We start from the raw sequence: 13,532 nt of genomic DNA on the forward strand, positions 1-13,532 counted from the left end.
TAGCATGTTTGTAAGAGGCAAATGTATTAACATGTGCTGTGCTCTCTTGATGAAATATTTTATTTATCTTTTCCTTGTATGTGAAAAAAGAATGATAAGAAAAAACTCAACACTTGGGAGATGGAGATCTGACTGTCAACAACTCATGTATCTCAAATGACTGATACCTACTACCAGTATAAAAATTGCAGTACAAGAGTCTGTATTGCAAACAGAACTTTTTTCAATATCATTGGAGGGCTTAAGAACCCAATATTTTCAAATGTATTGTTTCAAAAAAGGTGCATCTATCTGTGTAGTCTGCTATTTGATTCACAACTATGTGTCCCATTGATAGCTGGCAGTTACCAGACCAGCAAGAGTTATGTGAGATGATTGCCAATTCCAGAGCATAAACAAAGGTAGGGGCTAAAACCCAGGTGTATAAGTCATTATGGAAACTAAGTTTGAATGCAAAAACTACTTTATCTTGACATTTTTCCTGACACTTAAAAAAATTAGGAAAAATGTTTCAATGAAACATTAATTTACCCACTAGAAAACCGTAAGGCGTGCTCCTTCCCATACAACTCCAAATACATGGCTGATATGGGATTAATACATTCTCAGTTGAATTTTACTCAATATTTTGAAGAGACTGCATTATTATTATTATTATTATTATTATTATTAATTATTATTATTATTTTGTGGTCCTGAGGAATAAACCCAGAGGTACTTTACCCCTGAGCTACATTCTCAAGCATTTTTCATTTTTCTATTTTGAGACAGGTTCTCATCAAGTTGCTAAGGCTGGCCTTGAATTTGGAATCCTCCTGCCTCAACCTCCAAGTAGCTGGGATTACAGGCATGCACCGCCATACCCAGCAACAATGCATTATTTTAAATCACGTTTTGTTGTACTAAAAGTACAAGGCTTTTAACACAGTATTTTTGTGACAAAGATTCTTTTAATTATCTATGCAATTTATTTTCATTTCTTCACTACATGTAACATCAGTTATTAAATTTCTATAACTTTATTTTTATTTCTTTAATAAGATAACTATTATTAGAAATATGAAATGTATTGAAATAAAAGTCCAAAAAGTAAACTTTTAAAAATTTGACTTAATAATTTCTTCTTTCTTTCAAAACTGAAAATTAGTTTATCTGAATTCTTTAAAATATCCATGGCTAATATTTAGCATGTTACTCACTATTTCTCATTTGAAGAATTAACTAATTATATCTAATTTCTAATTTTAAATGTAGTATGACAAAATAAATTTTGTAGTAGGCAAAATAAATAGCTTAAAATGTAATACTTGTTCCATTTATCCATACAAATGTTGCAAAATAACATTTTCTACATAAATAATATATTTCTCAACAATGCTAAGGTATCAAATTTAAAGATTCCATTAATCTTCCATAGAAAACAAGAATAGATTCACCAAGGAAGGAATATAAGGAGATCTTTGAGTGTTAGAACATTAACCTACATATTTGAATATTTTCTACTTAATTTATTGTTAATTCTCTATTTTTATAGAATGTTTTAATTCAAGAATCCGAAACTTTCAGAAAGAATCTTGAAGAATCTTTACATGATAAGGTATTATGGATACGTTTTTTCCTTATTTTTCTACACTGATGAATGTTTTGTTGTATAATAAATTTGAAAATAAATAATTTTAGGATGTAATCTTTTGAAAACAATTTTAATGTTTATATTATACCTGTAGAGAAGTGCACAGGTATATATAGAGATCAAATGAGTTTTACTGTCCAAACACACTAAAAATCAGTACTCTGGAAGCTCCCTTCATGTTAACTTATAGTGACTCCTCTTTCCTTAAAGAAAATCACTATCTTGCTTCTAACATTACAAAAGTGTCCTAGTTTTTGACTGCCTCAAATGAAATAAAAATATATGAACTAATTTGTATCTACTTTTGAGATATTGTTTATGCAGAAATATAAATACCAGTTATATATAATAATTGTACTAAGTTATATATTTGCCAACATGATCCTGGTTCCAAAGTAGGTGAAATTCGAGTTGAAGAGCGAACACCCCTTTATAAACCATTGAGGATTCAGGGTAGCACATACCAAGCACCAAATGAACGTGGTGGATGAAGAGAGCTCTGGGTAGGAAAGATCCATTCAAGGATGCTGTGGAGGATTCCTCAGGGAGGGTGGATTCCACTAAAGAATTAAGCAATGGTAGGACTGTGCTGCAAACCTTTCCAACACCATGCATGCAATGTGGTCTCTAGGTGCTTAGGAGGGGAAGTGAGGAGTGTGAGGCCTTAAATAAAAATGGACACAGCAGTTTGGAATCAATTATTTCTGTTGTAGGATATTGAGCATAAGATTAAGGACCAGATTGTGAAATCTTAAAAGCTGTAGTTGGTAACATGTCTTTTCATACTTTATTAATCTTAGTTAATTAAACTTGCTAATTGAAGAAGTGATCTATAATTTTGTGCTAAAATAGAGATAAAAGGAATGGATGGAGACATGAGGGGAAGTAAGGAAATGAAAGAAAGGAAAGAACAGAGGCAGGGAAATAAATAGAAGAAAAGGGAGAGAGGGAGGAAGGAAGGAAGGAAAGGAGGGAAGGATCAAAGTTCTAGAAACAGTATTGTAATGCAGAAGGACTGGAAAACATGGAAGAACAAAGAAAAGACAGATCAATTCTACATGACACCATACATGCTAATTTAAAAATAATCATTTGGTCCCATAGTCAGGATGTTGACAGTCTCCTGATTGATAGGTATATTAGAGCAATATAATATGGCACATGAAGATAGCATCTAATTCCTTCTGAATGGTTGATATTGGCTATATAGAGGAGATATTATAGTAAGATTTCAAATACATATGGGATCTTGACAACTAGCAAGAGTAGGGCATTCAAGGTACAGGATAAAGCTTATGTAACATCACAGAAAAACAAATGATGGTTGATTAGATGAATCATCAGACCTTTGCTATGAGTGGTATGTGTTTAGAGAACTAGGTTTCACCAGATTGTAAATTTTGGACTTGATCTTGTTATGCTGTGCAATGTTATTCAAAGCTCTGTGTGCTCCTGGCAAGATCCCCAGAACCCATTCCCCACCACCAACCCAAGCATTACAGCTTCCACAATCCGCCCAAGCAACCGACGTTATTAATGATTTTGAGCTTGCATTCTTGTTTATGCCAGTCTTCAGAGAAGGTATTCCCAGGTCATACCTCATTTCTGTACTATCATACCCCATAGCTGAGCATATTCACTAATCTGACCATGTCTATAATTGCTCAGATTTCCACCCCACCAACTATAATTACAGTCCGTTTTGGAATATCCCTTGTATGCACAACCTCTTTTTTTTTTTTAATTTCTTCTTCATTATCCTTATCTTCAAAATTTGAAGTCCCTTGAGCTACCTTGTAGATTTTCCCTGTCAGCCCCTTAAGTAAACCTGATCTCATGGACTGAAACACCACCTACAAGTTGAGCATTTTCTAATTTAGATTACCTACTGGTCATATCCCTGAGGGAGTTTGTATATTATAGTGCTAACTCAATATGTACACTTGGACACCTACATCTCTCAATTTAACATCTGAGTCTTCTACCACATCCTCCCCTATACACATAAGCCAAACACCAACACCACCTAACACACCTTCTCAGTTAATCACAAGTACAACTGCTTTTAGTAAATGAAGTTAGAAAACTTGGAGTTATTCTTAAACCCTGTTTTTATGTTTCACTCCATGTTCAATAATAGGCAAATTTTTAGTTCTGCCATCAAAAGCTAGTCAAATCTATCCATTCTCTCCCAAACCCATTCTTGTCCAAGCCATTCTATTCTAATAAATATTTTTTGAATATTGCCAATATTTTTTTTCTTTTTTGGGGGGGTGGGGTGGGGTAACAGGGATTGAACTCAGGAGCACTCAAACAGTGAGCCATATCCCCAGTCCTATTTTATATTTTATTTAGAGACAGGGTCTCACTGAGTTGCTTAGTGTCTCACTTTTGCTGAGGCTGGCTTTGAACTTGTGATCCTCCTTCCTCAGCCTCTTGAGCCACTGGAATTATAGGCATGCACCACCGCACCCAGCTTAAAATTGCCAATAATCTTCTTTTTTTCCTATCTCCTATTTCCTTTCAACAGTCCTTTGCAGAGCTACCAGAAAAATCATACTTCTCTCAAAAATTCTACCTATCTCAAAGTAAATAAAAAACAGCTCCCTATCTCAATCAAAGTAAAATCCAAAGACCATCATATTGTTTTCAATGCCTTTCAGAACTACCCTTTCTGAATCCCACAAAGGTAGTCTTCTATATCCACCCCATATTCATCTTTCTCCTTAACCTCTCAAACCCATCCCGCTGGACACTTGTCCTCCAATTCATGAAATATTCTTCCAGTTAAGGGCAATTGCACCTGCTTCTCTTTCCAGCTGCAATGCCTTTCCTAAGATTTTCCCCTATTTTCTGTACTATCATACCCTTCTTTAGGTCTTTGCTCAAATATTTTATAAGAAAGCCATTTCATGACTCCATTTTCTTCCTAATAACATCCTATGCCCCTACACATCCCATTTGTTTAGTTTGTTTTGGGGGAAAAAATAAACATTTAGTGTGGTAAATTAAAGGAGGGCAAGAAGTCTGTCATTGTACTTCTATATCTTAAGAATTCAATGCATTTTTTTCTGAAAAATAATGAACAAATGAATTAATGAACTCAATAAGAAACTATTGGCTATTTTTAAGCAAAGCAATTATTTTACCATACATATGTTTAAAAATGATATGACCAGCCAAAGAATATGTAAGGAAAATACTGAAGCTGGCAAGATAATTCAAGAGAAAAGTCAGAAGAATCTGGAGTGAGATAGTGGTTTTGAATTATAAAGGCAGATAAAAGAAACATGGCAAAGGCCACATTTTGATTAAGAGTGTTGAGAAAAGAAGGATGAATCAAATAAAATGCAGACACTGGCCACTGAAACAGGAAAAGAGCCTTAGAAAATCTGAAAGATACATTTAAACATTTATAATAGTATAAAAGTTATAATCATTAATATAAAATTAAGTGGTTTTGTAGCATTTAACTAAGAAATATGACAACTTCTATCATAAATTTTCATACTGAAATATATAATTTTAACCAATGAACATTATCAGAAGTACAAATAATTGTACAAAATAAGCCAAAAATTGTGTTGTTAACTTTTCTATTGAAGTGACGATTGGTTTTTGCTAGTTCTTTTAATTCAACCTTTTCCTTTACCCACATGTCCATCAGTCCTCAGAGAATAGCAAAAATCTTTGCTTACTACATAAACGGTATCTTTTTTTTAATTTTTGAAACATTTTTTTTCTACTAGGTATTTGAAGTGATATTTCCATAACTGGTCATGATTTTAATATTTTTGTAAATTTGCAGAGATGAAAGACTAGTGAATGCCAGGTAATGTAGGTAACTTTTTATTAATTTCTATTATTTGTATTTTCATTACGAGAGGAAATTCAGGCATAATTTACTATCATGTTTAATAATCTTTAATATATTTATATATCAAAATATATTTGTCATTTTCCCTTTAAAAACATCAATTTTGGCTTATCATAATTGAGTGTTGGTAATATTGGCATATGATTATCATCTGAGTAACACTTTTTTTAATTTTTAGGAAAGACTAGCAGAAGAAATTGAAAAGCTGAGAGCTGAACTTGACCAGTTGAAAATGAGAACTGGCTCTTTAATTGAACCCACAATATCAAGGTAAATATTCTATTATAAGAATATCTATAGTTCACTAAGAATCATTATCAATCTTCTCTGGTTTCATAACTCTAAACTAAAATAGATATTTCCTACTGCTCAATAGTCATTGCTGTCCTTTGACTCTTTGCTGACTTAATTTCTACATTCAAAAATAGCTTTTCTGATTTAGAATTTTTCTCTGTGAATATTGAATAAAATGAGCATTAATTCCTTTTGTATTCTGAATTCAATTATAGAAATAGAAATATATATTAAATGATTTTTTTTTCTTTTACTTTTTTTTTTTGGTACTAGGGATTAAACTCAGGGGTAGTCAAGCACTGAACCAAATCCCCAGCCCTATTTTGTATTTTATTTAGAGACAGAGTATCTCTGAGTTGCTTATCACTTCCCATTGCTAAGGCTGGCTTGGAACTCCTGCTTCAGCCTCCTGAGCCACTGGGATTACTATATACAGAGATTACAGTCCATTCTAAGAGAAGACACCAGTCCCTTTCTCTACATGTGTTCAATGTGGAAACATGCAGAAGTATGTTCAAGGCTTAATGTGATGGAACAAATATCAGTGACCATGGCCACTTAGCTTCTATTTTGTTAAAGTAGTTACAAATTAAGAAGCAAGAACAAATTACATATGTGAAATGAATTTATCCATACTCAGTTGTTTTCAATCACTACTTCATTGTAAAGAAAGAAGCAGTGGGCTGACCCTTGGCTGAATAGTGACACAGGTTGATAGATAGATGGACATGTTAATAACTTACACACCGCTTTCTCTTATGCTTAAGGCCTTTTATTTAAGTTGTAAGAAGCTCTATTCACTCATTTAATCCTCTATTTTGCTAGACAATGCAGAATAATACCAACTGTTTGCGAATTTGGCAACCACAGACTTCGAAGAGAACATTTTCATTAGTAGTGTGGCCAAAAAAAAAAAAAAATGGAGATCAAAAACAAACAAAAGAAAAATCTTTCTCAGTTTTCATAAACTTAGAGCCTCTATCCAATACACTGAAAGTTGTAGTTGTGCATTTCTAGTATTACCGGGTTGATTAATGTTTGGATATGACGTATCCACTATAAATCAAGTTTACTTAATTTTCAATTTGATTGCTATAGAAATAGTAACTATTTGAGGGATGATTCCTTAGTTCATTTGCTCTAATTTCCCATTTGGCAAAACAAGGTCTCTCTTAATCTAGGCTAGCATCTCCCACTGTTGTAAACATCCAGACTTCACCAAACCTTTTCAAATCTTGCCAGATATTCAGAAATGCTTGTTTTTATTCAAAAACAAAACTAAGAGGATGTGTATCCAGTCAGTAGGAGCCCCAGTTTCCACAGAATGCACAGCATTAAGTCTATTTCCTACTGATGTTGGAATTGTTATTTCATTTTATAGAACAACATGAAGTTGCTGTCATAATCATCATCATTATTGTGGCAATAAACTGAATTTGCTCTAAATCTATATGTGAATAATGTGCTGTAAGAACCTGTTCAGCATATTGATTACAGTGTACTTTATTACCATGTTTATTGAAAACCAGTGTGATGATATTTTCCAATTGGAATTTTCCAACTGTTTCATCTCTAAGCAAATTGTACTATCAACTGTGCTTACTAAAAGCATTTTCTTACTTCTTTTGTAATAATATTTTATGAATGATAACAAACTGTCCTAGTGGCACTACCTATTTTATTTTTAACAAATAAGATGATTAACCTTGTATCAATCTTGTTTTAAGTATTTCATTGTTTCTCTAAATTGAAAAATAGAGAATGTATGAGTGAATGTCTCTGAAATTCTTAAAATTGGGAAGGTTCAGGGGCCCCAAAAGTTTTGAGATAAGTTGCTGAGAAACATTTAAAACAAGTATGGTAATGAATGAGAAATACTGAGATATCCACTAAAGAGCAGAAACTACATAGAATTTAATGCAATGGATCTTGATTATGAATGTTAACATGTTTCATTGTACTATCACATTTGAAAATGATAATAAACAACAAGTTGAAAATATATTCTAAAAGAAGAAAAATGGCCTTGACCTTCAGGGATGGTCCTGAGACTGGAACTTCTAATATAAACCTCTAAAGGGGCCTCATAAGCATGACAGTTCACCAGTTTCTTCTGAGGTTTATATCCTTCAGGGTTTAATGCTTTATTGCCAATTAAGCCACAGTTATTTGCTGGTATGTTTAATTTTTAAGATTGGATACATGGCATATTTTTTTTCCATTTCTCCAGAACTCATCTAGACGCCTCAGCTGAGTTGCGGTATTCAGTAGGATCCCTAGTGGACAGCCAGTCTGATTACAGAACAACTAAAGTAATAAGAAGAGCAAGGAGAGGCCGCGTGGGTGTGAGAAGAGATGAGCCAAAGGTTAATGACCGTACTTCAAATCTTTGATCATTTTAATTTAAAAACATGATTCCATTTTGGATATTAACACTAAAACAATTGAATCTAATTTTATTCATTTCAAGCACAAAGTATGACATACTTTTAAATTTATAACTAACATAAAGCCTCTACTAGGTATCAGGAATTGAGCTAAGCATGTCTCATGTTCTTACCTGTAGGACATTAGGAAGTGAGTAATACTTTATACAATTTCAGACATAAAAATGTGGAAGCTCCGAAAGATTAACTGTTCAACTTCACACAAGTATTACTAGTGTTAAAGCTTGAGCCTATACTTACCCAGTTTCAAAAACCATGCACTATATATCTTTACACTATACTCCCAAACAAAAGAACTTAAGTTTTAAACAAGTAAGCAGTAGTGTTCATATTGTTAATTCAAATTAATCAAATATTTTAATGAAAATTACTATATTAAAAATGGTTGGAGGAAAATGTACAAAAACCACCCAAAGTGTTAATGAAAAACTGCCCTATGGGCCTTTTATTCTGTCAATAACTTAATTTAAACTTTTTTTTCAGTTGTAGGTGAACACAATACCTTTATTTTATCTATTTATTTTTATGTGGTGCTGAGGATCAAACCCAGTGACTCACCTATGCTAGGCAAATGCTCTACCATTGAGCAACAACCACAGCCCCAATAACTTAAAAATTTTAAGCTATGCTTTTTGTGTAAGTAATAAAGTTGAGCTTTATAGAAGATAATACTGTTCCTTAGTATCTGAAGTTGTGTTTATTCCCCCACTTTCATGTATTCAAAATACTATTCATTTTTCCTTATTTGTACACAGTTCCTTAATACCTTTTGGGTTTTAACTGCCACCAATATGCCATGTACAAATTCATTCATCACAGTAGGTATCCAATATCTATTGAATGTATGAATAAATACATAAACAAATAAAGACAAAATTAAGTTCATATCAGTTCTTTTCTCACTAGTATGTGACAATTCGTACTCTTTGAAACTAAAACAATCTGTAAAGTAAATGTTAATTCAGGTCCTCAATTCTTAATACTCTAAGAAATATCATGTGGTCCTCCATAAAGCTCCTGTTGCATGATCACAACAATAAAAACTAACTTCTTAAAACAAAATACTCTAGGGCCTATCCCTTATGTCCAACCCCCTCATACCTTCAGATCACACTTTGAAAACCATCTGCCTATTGGTTACTCAAAACTCTCTTTCAAGGGCAGGCTTCATTATATTAATTTACAAAAAATATAAGCCATATAAAATAGCATGCCTTAGGTTTAAAAAATCAAGGTGTTCAAGTGACCAGAGTAGTGGAGATGAAATTAGCCCTTATGCAATATTCTATTAATGTTTTGTTAGCACCTATGTGAGTTCCAAAGAGAGAATTCTTATGTAATTTGTTATACAATATCAGTGGCCTCAGAGCAATGAGTATCAGAAATGCTAACTCTTGAGTACAAGAAAATAGTGATTGCTGTATTTAGAAATAGGCAAAGTGTTGGAAATGAATATACTTTACAGTAATTGTTACTATGAAAGGTTAGGGTTAGGTGACTGGATTATCGATAACATGGAAGTTCACCATCTCTATTCCTATGAAAATGTTGATATTTATGCTGAAAATTAATACCTGTCATTATTTCAAATGTCAAAATAAATACATAAACAAAGGAAGACAAGATTAAGTTCATAAGGGATAGGCCCTAGAATATTTTTTTAAGAAGTTAGTTCTATTTTATAGAACCAATAAATTGAAAGGTGAATAGTTGGTCATGTTTTTCCCAGGTCAGCTCTAAAAGCTGGCATGCATTTGTTGGTATTTTTCATATTAGTACTTTAAAAATGAGCCAACTGATAAATATTCTCCATTGTTTGTGTACCATTTAGGTGAAATCACTTGGGGATCATGAATGGAACAGAACGCAACAAATAGGAGTACTAAGCAGCCACCCATTTGAAAGTGACACTGAAATGTCTGATATTGATGATGATGACAGAGAAACAATTTTTAGCTCAATGGATCTTCTCTCTCCAAGTGGTCATTCTGACGCCCAGACTCTAGCTATGATGCTTCAGGAACAATTGGATGCAATTAACAAAGAAATCAGGTGAGTTCAATTAGTACTGACCATTTGTTTCATGAGGATAGAAGACCTTAATACTACAGAAATGGATCTCAAATCAGAGACATTGATACTGGTCTTGGAAATCAGAATCAATCCTTGTTCCCCCGGTGCTGAAGATTAAACACAGAGAAATGCAAAGGCAAGAGTGGAAAGCAATTTTTTATTTAAGAAAAGGACAGGGACAGACTTCTCTGAAGAGAAGTGGGGCCCAAAGCTGGTTGTCCAGGGGAGTAGGTATGTATTGCTCTTTTATTGACCCTGGAATCCCGACACCTTCTCTTTCTTCTCCATGTATGTGCCAGAGGGCAAGAAGAAGCAGCACAAGAGGTAATAGCTTGTGTTGGGAAGTGAGATCCTCAGAGGTGTTAGCTACCCTTGTCTTTTTTTTTTTTTTTTTGATAACCAGCACTCATCTTTGCAACCCCCATCATTCATTACCTATACTGACTGCCAGGCCTTCTGTCCCACCTCAGTTCCTTGAGAAGGGTGACATTTCCTGCATCCCCCAGGCCAGGCAGGGCTGCAGGCAGATTGCTTTTTGGCAAAGAAAGCATGAGTACAGTGGACTCATTTTATTGAATTACTTTCTTAATCTCATGTTCCCACCATCCTCATTTATTTATCCCCTTACAACATCACCTGGGCATCCACTGATCCAAATGTTCATTTTCTCAACATTCCCTGAGCATTTTGTGAATCTCTGTGTAACATTAGGACAACCCTTGTAAGGAGTATGCGTGACTCATATCAGACTATTAAGATAGGCAATATAATAGAATAGGTTAAAAGTAAAATTTCTCCAGTGAATTTTAAAGTACTTTTTAAATTAAAATATACCATTAAAGTGGACAATATTTGTAATAATAAGGTAAACAAGGTCATTTCATACTGCAGCAGACACTAAATATACAGCTCCCTTAAAAATATTTGGTGTTGGAATGAAATTAATTGATATTTATCAATATTAATCCATTATATTAGGGATGACATTTTTTAAAAGTTTATTAATGTTAATTACCTTTTAAAACACCATTTTTAAAAAATCCACCACCAATGAAGATGACTTAGTCCGCGTGGGCTACCATAACAAAACACCACAGGTTGAATGGTTTCAATAAACAGTTATTTTCTGATAGTTTTGGAGACCAGAAAGTCCAACATCAAGGTTCAGACAGAGTTCAGATTTTGGGGAAGGCTCTTTTTCAGCTTCCAGGAGAGGCAGATGAGGGGGAAACAGAGAGGGAGAAACAGAAAAAGAAAACCATTAACTTTACCAGATCAAGTTTTCACACTTATGAACTCTTTTAACTCTAATGCCCTTCTGATTGTTCCATGTCCACATACAGTTGGTCACATCTGGATTTAGGGCCAGGTGTGAATGAGTGTAGGTGGGACATAATTTTAACCCATGTCAGAACGTGTGCTGAATGAAGGTAGGATAGTGTGTTTTTCTCTTCCATAACTATAGAAAGTTTAAAAAAAAAGTAAATGCTTTTCAATAATAACTTATTAATAACAAAAATCAAATCCATTTAGTAATATACTACATGAAAATTTTATTGTTAATTTTAATGCTTGTATAGATTATAATTGGATTTAGTCATGCCTAAACTTGCTTTTCAATGTGGTTACTCTCACATTTTAAAATGAGACCCAATTCTTCCATAGACCTTCTGGACATTAAGGAATATTCCTTATATCTGTAAAAATAAAAGTTTCACACATTAATATTGAAGTTCATGGTAAATCATGGTAAAAAAAAAAATGCATCTTTTCAGACTTGTTCACAGCTCATTGATTCCCTTAAAAGAAGGAATCACATTGATCAATAAAAATCCCCTCCAATTTTTGGGAAGTACGTGGTACAAATTTCCTAAGTAAGTAAATAAGGATAAAATTAATTTGCATTCTTTGAACAAAAAGGTCTTAAAATAGCCATCAGACTTAATTTAATATTATACCATAATAATATTAGGCTATAATATTATATCTCTTTATTATATTTTTATTCCAGAACCAATGAAACATGTGGGTGATATGTTCTAAAAGTGATTTATTTCATAGTATATAAGAAAAAAAAATACTTTGATCACACAGCATCTTGATAATTGATGACTTCCATTATATAATTGAAATTGTACAAGTCAACATTTCAAATACTGAAAAAATAGTAGCACTATAATAATTTTAATGTTCATTTAACATAATGTTTATTTCTATGATGGCCAGTTCTTTTACTCTAAGTACCTTGACTAACACCAGTAAAAACCCAAATGTGGCAGGTATATTTGTTTTCTTTTGAATATATGAAACTATTCTTGTTTTTTTCAGTTGATGAGCAGGTGTTTCCTAATTTGAACATGCTCTCTACTGTTCTTTTTGGTTCTGATTAAGTCTATTGGCCTCCCTGTCACATCACCTCTTCCAATGTCACCCTACAGCATGCTACAATTGCTCCTCACCTACAGGGCAATAATTTATATCTGGTTTCTTTGTAATATTTGAGTTCCAGAACTAATTTATCCCAGCACTGCAGTCATAACAGACTTTTTAAAAACTAAATGTGTTTATGTCCTCTTTTTCAAACTCTTCAATTTTTCTGAATATGAAGACCAACATCCTTAATATTGTCTATAGTGTCTTACCTGTCCCACCATTTTCTTATCACTCACCTGTCCTGCCTCTGTCCCATTAGATATGACTTCTGATTCCTTGAATGTCCCATGGGCATTCTTTGGGTGTGGCTGTTTCTTTCTTCTGGAACATTCTCCCTGATCCACATCCTTTTGCCCTGATACTTCTTCCATTTTTATCCTTTCTCACCATGAATATCTCCACCACCACCAGGAAAGGTTTTATTATCAAGCACATCTTTTACATTCACTAGATTGTAATTTGTCTAAGAGCAAAAACTATGTCTAGTTTTGCTCACTCTTATTTCTATGTCTTAGCACTGTGCTTGATATATGAAAAGTGCTCCCAAAATATTTGAAAATTATAAACAGAAAAAATGATGTAGAACAGGAACTGAAAACACTCTGATGCTACATGAAATATACTCTGATGCTGCTTAGCTAATAGTTAAATCTACTGAATAGGTTTGAAATTGAGTATATAACCTTGTGATATTTATCTTCACCAAAAAAGTATATGTATTGATTTATATATATATATATATATATATATATATATATATATATATATATATATC

The 13,532-nt window shown here is 33.1% G+C and overlaps 1 protein-coding gene across 1 annotated transcript in view; it reads left to right on the top strand.

Annotated features, from left to right (window-relative positions):
- The window catches only part of Ppfia2 (PTPRF interacting protein alpha 2), a 430,243-nt gene that overhangs the window by 339,818 nt on the left and 76,893 nt on the right, over positions 1-13,532 (top strand). Inside the window, exons 13-16 of the mRNA XM_048808220.1 lie at positions 1,535-1,597; positions 5,689-5,780; positions 8,035-8,170; positions 10,083-10,304. Of these exons, the coding sequence (XP_048664177.1) occupies positions 1,535-1,597; positions 5,689-5,780; positions 8,035-8,170; positions 10,083-10,304 (513 nt within the window). The remainder of the gene's footprint in view (positions 1-1,534; positions 1,598-5,688; positions 5,781-8,034; positions 8,171-10,082; positions 10,305-13,532) is intronic.

The sequence above is a fragment of the Marmota marmota genome, unplaced genomic scaffold (assembly GCF_001458135.2).
Source record: "Marmota marmota marmota unplaced genomic scaffold, marMar, whole genome shotgun sequence".
NCBI classification, from domain to species: domain Eukaryota; kingdom Metazoa; phylum Chordata; class Mammalia; order Rodentia; family Sciuridae; genus Marmota; species Marmota marmota.